Consider the following 12,576-nt stretch of genomic DNA (forward strand, 5'->3'; position numbering starts at 1 on the left):
TGTTAAGGACAACGTTTAAACATCACATACATAATTTATAAAGCTATTTTGGTCTTTGCACTTTAAGCACTTTGGTGTTCAGCATGTTGAACGCAGACTTGAGGAGGTGGTTATCGACCACCAACCTTGTGTGTGTATATACAGTTTCAGTGTGAATCATTGAACACTCTCTAATCAAGAGAAAGAAACAATAAAGACTGTAAAAACTTTTTAATTGCACGACATTTTTTACTCTGCATTTAGTCTTGGGTTTAGACAAGATGCCATCCTCAACTCACGCATCAGAGAAATATCTTTCAATAGAGTTTATGTTGCTGGAAGTGAGAAACGATGGATGTATCCAGAAATAAATTAAGCTTTGCACCAAATTGCCACTAGTTCATCTTAAGGCCACTCCTTAGGACATGTCTGTGTCTTAATTTACAAAATGTGTGTCAAGTGTTGTGATTTGACCCACTGTTTTGAGTTAGAGCTTGATTTGATGTCCCTAAACCTCTCAGCAAAGCAAAAATGAGCTTACTGAAAACACACTGAGCCACCATTGGCAAATTTATGCACATAGCAGGTCAAGTAATCAAGCTACCACAATAAACTTGATAAAATACTGCAAAATATTGTTTCTCCTTAGCAAACAGAAGGGAACTGTGTGTCTTTAGAGTAGTCACAGTTTTTGTCAAACGCCCCAAAAGTCAGAATCACTGGTGCTCATGAGAGTAGGTAAGCAAGCTGTCAGTCGTGACTATCAATGAATGGTTTACATGGAGACATTAGAATATTAGAGTAATGAATATTCTTCATTTTGGACCAGACAGCCAATTCTGTCATTGCAAGGTAGTGTTGTTGTTTTTGTTTGTTTGTTTTTTAAATAATTGTCATCCCAAGTCAACTGTAGATGCTAAACTTGGTTGTTTAATGTTTTTTACAATGTGGCCAACATAGGCTACGTCCACACGTACCTGGGTATTTTTGAAAACGCAGATTTTTCTATGCGTTTGCACCTTTCGTTCACACGTAAACGGCATTTTCGGTCCGTTTTCAAAAATACCCGTGTACGTGTGGACGTAGCCATAGTTTAGCCCCTGTGTACATAAAAAAACAAAACAAAAAACAAACAAACAAAAAAAACCATGTCACTAGAAACTCCCAAAATGATCAGTGATAATCTTGACATAATTCAGAATTCAGTTAGTTTGATCTAATAACTAGGGGTGGGCGGTATAAATGATATCCGGTAGAAACGATATAAATTTGGCCAACAGTAGAGATTTTGACTATACCGCTCTACGGCGATAGCGCATGTTGATGGTGTCATCAAGCTGCGCCTGTTTTGGTCGAAAGCATTTCAGTGGCTGCAACATCATCTGCAAATTATGCCAGGCAACAGTCATAGCAAAGAGACGAAGGACTTCTGGAATATGGGGAAAGACAAAAACTGCGCTTCCTCCACTTCCCTACCATTGATTCATTAATGCTGAATTCTCTCGCAGCTGCTCTATTCCCATGTTGTTGCAGTATATTAATGACTAACCTCGTATTGTGGAGGGATTATCTCAGTTTTTCTCCTAACTGAAGTTTGGTCTGCTTACAGCATCCTGCCATGTGATTGCATTTGTCCCTAACCTCATGTTAACTTTGATCGAGTGGAAAAGGTTTAGCGTCCATCTTTCAGCTTCACTGTGCTAATGTTATGCTAACATAGGTGTTTTGCTAGTGATCACGTAGGACATCATTATATACCAGCTAGTCCAACTTCAGTAACCCTACAGAAGTCACTACAGACTCCTGACTACGGTAGCCGTAACGCTCTGGCAATCCATCAAGCGGTGCGGCTTCATAGCTTACCAAAGTCGTACTAAAACATTTTTGACAGATTTCTGCGCGCTGTGTACAACATAAAATTGGTTTGAGGTCAGTAAGCACAACCAGAATTCATACATAAGGCACACTGTCGATTTTTGAGAAAATTAAAGGATATTAAGTGTGCCTTATAGTGTGTAAAATACGTTATACAGAAGAAAAGAATATATATCGCGATATATATCGTTACCGCACATGCTTCAAATTATACTGTGATATGGATTTTAGGCCATATCGCCCAGCTCTACTAATAAGTCTTTAAAAGGTGACTGATGATTTGATTTGATCTAATTTATGAATGTGGGGACCCAGAAGGATCAACCCTGGTCCTTCATGCTTACTACTGTTTCTTCTGAGAAAGTTGCTATGCGTTTTCTGCAAGCTCAAAATTGTCAAGCATCTTGGTAGCTTATAAAGGTACCATGATTTCTTTATAGGCATCCAAAATGCCGGTTTTGATTTCTGTGATGGAGTTGCTTTCGTGACTTGTCAAGTAATGCCGTTGACAGTGGCATGCAGTCTGTTGACATCACATCTTCCGGTCAATTCAGCTTGCCCAGAAAACCCAGCCAAGTAGGTACTAAAAAAGTACTTGTTACCAGTTACTACCACTTAATGCAAGATCGCAAAAACCCAGTCAAGCTGAGTTGAGCCAGGACGAGTAGGTACTAGTGGAAAAGGACTAATAGTGTGTACAGACAGAGAGGAGAAAAAAGCTGCAGCCTGCAGACATTATAGGTAAATGTATTTCTCAGCACAGGCTGAATGACTCCCAAGACTTTAGATGTTGACGTCATAAACCTTTTTGGTACACTTTGTACATTTCCATTGATCACTCTGTCTTCGTTGCAGCAGTACCTCTTCAGTGGTGTGAATGAGGGAGACATGGCAGACCACACGCCACCTCTGGAGTCTGGCCAGCTTCTCAGCCCTGAACTCCCAATCCTGGCCTCACCACCACCCCCAGCCATGGTCAACGGGGAGGGCCCCCAGCAGGTACACTAATTTTTGTCCAGTATTAGTCACACTTACTGACTTAAGTCTGTTGGGCCCAAGTTCATTTCTGACAAAACTGCCTTGGGATTACATTTGAGGAAATTTGTTCTAAATGGTGCTTCTACTTTTATCTGTTGGCATTTAGGTGTTCAGGTGTAGAGCTGCTGTGAGTTTGATTTCATTTCAGGGCTAAAGGTGTTTCTTTGTGTGTGTTGGGAGGATTAGCTATTGTGTAATACTTGAGTCAGAGATATTGATGCCATTGATCGCACTACATAAATGAACTCCATCAGTGAAATTGAGAATTTTTCACTGGTGCACTTAAAGCACTTCTACGCAAGTAGTAACACTGGAGGCAGTGATGGTAATATTTTTGACCAGCATAGCAGAGACGCACTTCTGTGGGATTTTTACAGAATATCTACAGTCCGGCAGTGACTCCTGTGTCATGCAATAATAAATCCAAAAAGTGTTTGAAACCCTACATTTGTAGAGTTATTTACTATGGCTGACTGTTATATTTTATATGAAATTATATTTCTTTTTTTTCTTTTTTTTTCTTTTTTTAGTAAGAAACTGTTATCAGATGAACTTAGATCCACCTCTTGTCAATTGCAATTTGTTTGAAGGCTTGTTTCAGATGCTAAACAAACTATACCGCTATAGTTCTTACTCAGTTCAGTATTGAAACAGCCAAAATGGGTTTTGCTGTGCTCACTTCATTTGCTCATTGAACAAATTTCACAGGCAAGAGGTGCCACTCCTCTCTCGGTTTTGATAGTTTTGCTATATATGTACAGGAAATGGATTGGACCCCACACCTGCCTCAATCATCTCTTGTCAGCATCAGGGTGAGATTGAGCGGTCCTGACAAGCCTCTGTGATATCCCTGTCATTTTGATGGTCACCAGTCCAATTTGTTTAAGTTTCCCCAACTTCCTGGGGGATGGCAGGGAATCCACAGTGATATCTTTTTGTCACTTCCCCAGTCTTATGCAGTTTGTCCTGATAAGACTTGCTAATATTAGCACTGCCTTACAAACATGCCTTTCTAGCCATTGCCGTCATTTTCCACAGTGGAAAAACCCTCACCTGAATCAGGCTTTGTTCAAACAGAGATCAAATTTTGCTTGCGGTGCTCAGCTATGGGTCTGTTGTCCTCAGGGAATTCGGTTACATTACCATCATCCACAAAGACCTTACCTGATTACCTGAACATGTTCTGTGTCAATGTTTAAACTGTTTAAAAATGTGAGGAAATAAAAAGCCACTTTTTCTGCCTGGTCTACATAATTACACCCCCTGCTCCTTGAAAATCACTTACATGTTACTTGCATATGAAAAACAAATACCAAAAATATGTAATTTTGTTTTGTTTAGTTGTTTAAAAAAAATCTTACAGAGCCCTGTCAGAAGTTAGAGTAAATGAAAATAAAACATGAATAAAATACAATAATGTAATCTTTACTCTCTGTTCACACACTAGTGGCGACAGAGCTTCCATGCAAGGTGTGGCATGCCATGGGGACTAACTTGGGGGCATGTTGCATGGCCAGGGGTTAACCAAATACCATTCACTACTTTATACAAAAACTGTTGTTTTCCATTTAATGTGACAATTTTATGTTTGGGCAGCACAATAGTGCAGTGCTTACCACAGCAAGGAAGTTCTGGATTTCTACTTCCTGTTCAGCCAGAGCCTTTCTGTGTTGAATTAGCATGTTCTCCCTGTACCGGCACAGTTTTCGCTTATGTACTCCAGGTCATACACAGTCCTAAGCCATGCATGTTGAGTTGATTGGTGATTCTAAATTGTATGCAAGCAGTTTGTGGTTGTGTACCCTTTGGTAAACCTTATTTGGGTAGGTGGTTTGGAATGTGGATGAAGCTGTTGAAAGATGGCAGCAGAAATCAACATGGCACTTTTTTTTTCTTTTTCTTTTTTCTTTGCTTTCCCTACCATTTTCTTTCTGTTGTCAAAATTGGACCTTGTGTGGTAGTTATTGCTGAGTAACTGCTTTATTAATAGTATATTTAAAAAAACAAACACAATAAAAAAATAGATTTGGGTTGTGGATGAACATTTTTAACCAATAGCTTAAAAAATGACAAACTAAATATTGAGAACACAGTGCTGAAAATAGGAAATGTTCCACAAGGTAACCTTTTGGATAGCATCCATTATGTATGTGTTTTTCAATGAAAGGGTGACAAAACTGGATATTATGCGGCACATTTTCAAGGTCAACCTATTCCATCTATATCTATCATTTTTAGCAATGCTGTATGGGTACATGTCATGCTTGCATGGGTGTGTCATGCTTGCAGTGGGTTTCCTGCTGGTGATGTTCTACTGTTCTTTTTTTCCCTTTGAAGAGCAGATAGTGGTGGTTCACACACACAAAGCACTGTGGCGCCCAGAGCACAGCAACTACATGTAATTTATTTTAACTATGATTAATATCTATTGATTATTTTCAGTCAGTCCATCAATAGTTTCAACTTTTATATCAGTGCCCTCATACAAATTAATTTGTCTGCACACCCACCTTCAGTGTTGGTTTTTTTTTATGACATTATCTGACCCTAATCTTTGCATTTTCATGTTATTTTTATCTTATTTTTGACCATTTGATAAACACAAATGTCAGAAACATTTAAAGTGCTATTTGTAGTCTTGATTCTTATCATTTTTGTGCTGGTGATTTTATTTTACTATAGTCTAAAATCTCTTTTGTGAGGGACCAAACATGTTTGTAGGTAAGAAAAACCCTTCTGGGGTTATTTGTTGTTGTGTTTTGTTTGTTTTAGTACATTGTGCAGATGACATGTGGCACAGTTTGTGGCCACCTGAAAATAATACTGGCATTTTGCAATATTTCATATAGGGGTTACAACCCATCATTGTTTGAGTGATGCTGTAAATCTAATGTGTGTAGTGTTGTGTCTGAGGAGGTGCATAAATATCATGACAGCTGCAGAGTGAGGAGCAGGAACCACTGGAGGGGTCTGGGCCCTGACAGAATGAGGCAGGACTGAGGTGACAGTGAAGAGGATTCACAGCGATGGCTGACCCCTTTATTTCTGACCTTTAAGTTAGAGAAGCTACAAGAACACTTCTTTCTTTCTTTGTTCTTGTTCTTGTTCTTGTTGTTGTTGTTTAGTTTTTTTTCCCCCTCTTTCGCCGGTCTTGGCTTGGTATTAACGCTCTATTGGACCAATTATTCTGACTCACAGAGGAAGCTGTTGTCTGGAGGTCATTACCTGAGATGATTCTATTTAAGAGATAACTTTGGCTACAGTGTGATTCACTGCTTCTTTCCATTTAAGCCCCCCCCCCCCCTTTTTTTTTTCTGCTTTTTCCGTTTGGTTTGTAGCTAAATTGGTAACAGATGAATCAGTCTTTCTGTCAATGTTTAAGCCTAGCTAATGGCTTATGTACTTAGCTGTTGGCTGTGCTGATGGATATATGTTCTTTTTCTGTTCATTACTCCTTTTCATTAGACCTGCCATTTAATGTTTCTGTGCTGTTTGTGCTTATGTTCTTGTGTTTTGATGGATTTTAGGTCTGTTCGTAACCTAACAGATTGTAGGGAATTAGTATCAGTCCTTGGTACAGACGTCTTGCTGTGCAGTTTCTGTTAGAAAGCCTGCCAAGGAACCATCCAACCTTTTGGGAAATGTATATAATAGCTGCTTAATTCAAGACAAAGTAGCACATTTGAGAGAAGGCTTTGAAAGAACACTGAATGAAGAAATTGCTTTCACTTGTAGTCTGTGCAGATGCAGTCTTGTCAGTTTTCCATTTTCAACATGAGATGAGCTTTAAACATGAGAAGTCGACTTTGGTCAAGTGTAATACTCAGTATTAAATGGTAGATACAAAAACTGAAGCGGGGACATAGCCATGAGTCTGTGGTCTGCTTGTGGCTGTGTCTCATGCGTGGGCTACTGTTACTGTGGGATAGTGAGACCTCACTCCCAATTCAGCTGTCTCTAGTGTCGGCCAGACACAGGAGACAGGGCCTTGAATATGTGCCTCTCATAAGTTGCCAGAGGGCTTGAGATGTTGTGACAAAAATGCAACCCACTCTGCTTGTCTCCTGGTCAGCCACTGAATCATCTGTGAAGATGAAGGTGAGCCCACTATTTGTCAACTATTGTGAGGGGGTGAACAGTGCGTGACTCAGCAGTGTTTAGGACACTTTCCTCTAAGCTAGTAAGATGAACCACCATCACTGCTGCACCAGTATTCAGAAGAGACACAAGTACTAGTTAAGCATAGGCACAGTATTTCTGAGCTGAGAAAAAATATCCAGTTATCAGTGCAGATGATTTTCCTATTTGCCATCTGTGTATTTTGAAACCAGATACCAGAACAAGGGCTGGATCAGTTTGTAAAAACGTACACTCACCAACTAACATCCTGTAATTGACAAGCCGTTAGCCAAAGGTTAAATAGTAATAAGTTAAAAAGAAAAAAACACGACACTATTGTTTCAACATCACAACCACTAAGCCCCTGTTTTGTTGTGTTGTAATCTTATTTAGTCACTGCTTACCAAATGCCTTCCCTGTAAATTTTTTAAAAACTGCACCCCATTGTCAAATGTGTAGGCTATAAAAAAAAGAAAATATTACTGTGACTTCATAACCCTGGATTAAGTAAAGGTTTGGCCATGTTTTAAGAGACTACAAAGCTTTTGCAATAAACTGGCTGACAGACCTGTGGCATCATTCATCTTCCCCCTGCTACTGATGTGAAGAGACCCACTGCTTGACAGTTACTGCTGGTTGGAAGCTGACTCTTGGTTTTCACTTCACTGTCTACAAGCATTCGCCTTTGCGTCCTTTTTAAGATGCACAGGAAATCAGGCTTTGCCTTTCTGTAACTAGCATTTATTTAGATGTGGTGTTAACAATTTGGTGATAAGTTATATGGAGCTCATTACCTGCTGTGGTTTAAGAGGGCACAAGATGACTGCTGGCAGAGAGTTTGCAGACATCTGCAAGTTTTTGTTCTGCTTGCTTAACAGGTTTTTGATTAATTGCTTTCCTCTAGTTCTAGATTTTCTTGTACTTATGGCGAATGGGCATTGTTGGTGAGCTTCATTCTTTCCACTCTGGCCTTTGCTTTGAAGTATCTGCTGTGTGTGAAGAGCTTTGGCGCACCCTCATGCAGACATACAATGACACTTGACACACATTGCAGTGGTTACTGAAATAATTACAGCATTTTATCAAAACATGCTTTCAAATGCAAAAGCAAATTGCATGTTGACAACTACAGTTGATAAAGGTGTGGAAGGAAGTAATAACTAGATTTGTAGAAAAAAAAAGCTTTTTTGTTATTATGCACTAAAATGCCATAAGTAGTTTTTGTAGCAGAGATTCTGCCCCCTTTTTGACGACACTGAATTTGGCCGTTATGTCAGGGAAATAGGTGAAGCCAATCTTAGTCAATGGCCCCATTCGGAAATATGAAGACAAATCCCTTGGGTGATGTAATATGATACATTGTGCTCTTTAGGTATCTTGAGACAGTATTTTTTTTTAAAAACAAAACAAAAAACAACCCAACAACAAAATGCATAAATATGTAGCAGGGTTTCTAAGGTAAATTTAAACTTTTAACTTTGGTTGTTTTTTGTTTTTGGTAGAAATCTAGAAGAAAACATGGGCAGTGGAAAAGAATAACACATGGATTTTAATGTGGCCAAAACTGTGAAACTACCTGGGCTTTCAACTGACCAAATAGTGACCAAGCTAGAAAATCTCAGCTAGGAAACAGACTTTGAGTCCAAGGACTGTTTTGATAGTGGAACAAAGTGCCTTCGCTTTAATGAGAGATTGCTTTGGAAGCAGTACACTCAGCACAGCACTTCACAAGTGTGGGCTATGTGGTAAAGTAGCCAGATGGAAAGTGCTCCTGAGTAGGGGAGAAAAAAAACAAGCCAAAAGTAACAGGGCTGTGCATTACTTGCCTAGCACTAGTTTCACTGTCAAGCATGGTGGTAGAAGCATGGCAGTGATTTTCTTAAATATGTGATAAGAAAAGATGAGAGCCAGCTATTGAAAATCTCTCTTGACTATCATTATGCTGTTGACATCCTTTTTTTATTTGTAACTATGCACTCATTTCCCAGCCATTGTTGGAATTGGTTGAAAATTGACTCCAAACTATACGCAGCCCAGAACCTTTCCAGAAATGTAACTACATCTCAGAATGACGTAGTAAAGGATTTCCAGGCCCTATAAACATGGCAACTTGATTTCAACAACAAAATGTGCTATATTGTAATTGTGTTGAGCTATTATTGCTTTGCAGTAGCTTCAGTTAAAAAGACTATTTTAAATTTATTAGCTCCAGCTGGATTGAAATGCACATAGAATCTCTGGACAGTAACAGTTGACCCAGTAGTATTTGGAGGTGGAATAAAAGAGTGATGGAAAGATGTAAAACATGTGGGATATACTGTCATTTATTTTCAGTTGATTATTATTTGTAGGGATGTCATGATACCAGAAATTTAGTACATCGTATGAATAGAATTACATGGTTTTAGTACCAAAGAAAATGATCTTTGCATAGAATTACACTCCTTTATTTAAAAAGTCATTTCAAATCGTTGAGACTATGGCAGTCAGTAATTTAAAATGTTATCATTATATTGTGTTTACCATAGCTGGAGAGTAGCCTAATGTTACAGTTACATAGTGAGAATAGTCAAATCTTCAAGTCAGGCTGTCAAAATAAAAAAGAGGAAGAGAGAAAATCCAAATCAGCTTAAGAAACAAACTGTACTGTAATTTATTTGGGATTTTTGCAAAACGGTGATCCCAACAGTGCACCCATTTAAATAGAATGCATCATTATTTTGCTCTGATAGTACTGCTGGTATAATAGTTAAGTTGATCAGGTATAAATTGCCTTTGTCTGCATATAGAAGTCACTGGTGAATTACTTGAATTTTTTTGTTTTTCTTATTGTCTGCATACCAGCATTTCAGTTCAGTTAGCTAATTGCTCAATTCTTATTATTGGCCAATTAACTTTTTAAATATGTAGATTTTGAAAGGTAAAAGTCTTGAATTCACAAATTTCAAACACCAATTATCCCCTCCACTGAATTGTGAAATATTCATATGTAGTTTGAAAACGACAATAAAAAAAAAAAGGTTGTCTGTTTTTTGTGCATCGGAATATAAATATATACTTGTATTTTTTTTTTTTTAATTGAAGTACAGATTAATATAGGTCAAAACCATTTAAAAGCTATTACTGTATATCATTTTATATAATGACTTAATGCAAAGCTCAAACACCCTGTCAGTCAGTAGTGTTTGGTCAGTATTGATGTGTGTTTAGAAAGGGATGATCTGATATCCTCGTGTTGGTGTTGTTCCCAGACCATCATGAAAATGTTGTTCCAGGTTCAACATTGCAAGTGACCAATCACATTGTTGTGACGTTATTCCTTTGCGCGCCAAGCCATTCGTGCATTTATGAAATTCCAATGTTGCAAGGACAATATCAATTCTGCTTACTGTTTATTAAAGGGTTACGGTTAGGGTTAGGGTCAGGGTCTGTTGATCGGCGGACAGAGGCGGTTTCACGCAGCTTAACTACAGTTTTTTGTTTTACGCCGGTTTTTCCCGAAGTCGCAAAAGTATGACGTCACAACATTCTGATTGGTCACTTGCAATGTTGATCCTGGAACAACATTTAGTATGATGATCTGGGAACAACACCAACACGAGGATATCAGATCAACCGTTTAGAAATATGATGAGGCATAAAGTAGAGAAATGAAAACTAATTAACTTTGTAAACAAGATGCCAGTGGAAGCTGTTGTGTAAATGAGATGTATGAATCTGTATGACTGACTGTGTGCTTTGGTAATGCTTTGTAGTTGCTCTAATACATATAACAGATTATCCTCTCTAAATTAATGGCACAGAGAAGAAGACGGTTATTTACAACAGTATGAAAACCTCTTTAAATTATTTTATTTTTCAGGGTTTTTTTCCCCCCCCTATCCCCTTATGTAACGTTTCCAGGGTATCCTGGAGGGTGGAGAATCATTAAATTGGTTTGAATCATCATTGCACACGCAAGTGTATGCCATCAGCTGCAGGGAGACTGCGTTAGTTCCTGGCTAGTTCCGACACTGGCAGGATTTTTCCCTGTGTCATTTGGCTCCTGCTTCCTGTCCACCCAGCTGCTATCTTGCATCAACACACAGTAAACAATTAAGAGGAACAAATAGTGAGAAACCTGAACTCTGAGTCACCAACGGCAGAAAAACGTCAGAGCTAACAGCCACAAACGCACAGAACAGCCCCATTCTCCTGGGTAATAAAACACAGCAGTGGCCACCTGTGTGACAGCGTGTGCGTACTGATCCTCAATCTCTTTGCATAGGGCTCATACTTGGATGCAGATCTTTATAGCAGTGAGAACAAGATATACTGCTTAACCTTTGGACACACTGGTTATATAAATTTGTGGCAGCTTAACTGAATTGTGTTGTTCCCTGTTGTGAATGTAACTGGGAAACCATTGCACATTGCAGTGCTTAGTCATCTGTGTGAAAAGTAACCTTTGCAGCATCCTAGCACTTCTTCAGAGTCTGTCTACTTACAAATAAAGTCATCACGCTGTTGGTCTTTACTGCATCTGGACATTTAATACAGACAGCCAGCTTGGGTTGGAGATGGGCACAGAGGTTTTTGGAGCCAAGCAGTGACGTTGTGGATCTTTCTGCTTTGTTTTTTAAAAATAACTTTCTCCTTAATCTTTGTTGTTCTGCCATTGTCTGTGGTAGCACCTAGGCTGTGCTCAAATTATTAATTAATTCACTTGCACACTCATTCAATCACTATATAGTGTTGGCTGTATTGTAGGCTCACTAGGACATAACTGGAGACAATTGTTTATACATTTCAGACACTACATGTATGTACTGCTGCTGAGATTGTAGACCATGCGCACCTCAAACTTGCAACTAAAAAAGTAAAGTATGATGGAAACTGCAGGTGTAACTGCGTTATTATATAATAATAATAATAATAATAATAATACACTAATTATGAAAGAAAATTACCATTTCAAGTTGCAAATTGCAAATATTTCATAAGTAATCTACTTAAGTATGTATCACAAATGTATGTACAGTTTAGACTGAGCATTTAAAGTCTTGAATATGGCTCTCCTGTTTAAATCTGGCACCCAATGGGTGGGTAATATTTACAGTTGTATTTTTGAATGGCAAGACAAAGTTTTTGAATTCCCTGCTTATTTACTGAGTAGTACATTATATGGTCAGGCAGATATAGTCCTGCAAAAGCTTTCAAATTTGGCACGCTGATTGGGGCTAAATCGGGATCTTACAGACTTGGACACCCGTAAATGATCAGAACATAAGGTATTGTATTGTTATTGCTCGGATTTGGGCATCTTCACAGCATTCTTGCGCCATATTTTATTTTCATTCAACATCCCATTTTGAAAAAGCGTCACTGGACCTCTGGTTAACTGCTGAACTGCTTGAACCTGTCATTGCTGTTTGCAGCTATATTTGACAGTAGGATTTTAAGTTAAGCTTTACATCTGAGCTTCCTGGGGATGTAAGAGCTATGTTTGTGCATGACACGTGGCACTATCAAAAGAGGAACTTGTCTTATCTGAAAGTGATTTATCTTTTATGGTGTCGTTCCCCC

The 12,576-nt window shown here is 38.6% G+C and overlaps 1 protein-coding gene across 3 annotated transcripts in view; it reads left to right on the forward strand.

Moving 5' to 3' along the window:
* fndc3a (fibronectin type III domain containing 3A) overlaps positions 1-12,576 on the forward strand; it is a 47,019-nt gene that overhangs the window by 4,855 nt on the left and 29,588 nt on the right. For 2 of the 3 annotated variants that reach the window (XM_085244018.1, XM_085244015.1), the window contains exon 2: positions 2,710-2,853. In XM_085244018.1, the coding sequence (XP_085100144.1) occupies positions 2,743-2,853 (111 nt within the window). In that variant the 5' untranslated portion in view covers positions 2,710-2,742. The remainder of the gene's footprint in view (positions 1-2,709; positions 2,854-12,576) is intronic. The other variant, XM_085244016.1, reaches the window with a different exon arrangement.

The sequence above is a fragment of the Mchenga conophoros genome, linkage group LG14 (assembly GCF_057382185.1).
Source record: "Mchenga conophoros isolate Kocher_MC1m ecotype Shallow Benthic linkage group LG14, M_conophoros_male_GT1.1, whole genome shotgun sequence".
Classification (NCBI taxonomy): Eukaryota; Metazoa; Chordata; class Actinopteri; order Cichliformes; family Cichlidae; genus Mchenga; species Mchenga conophoros.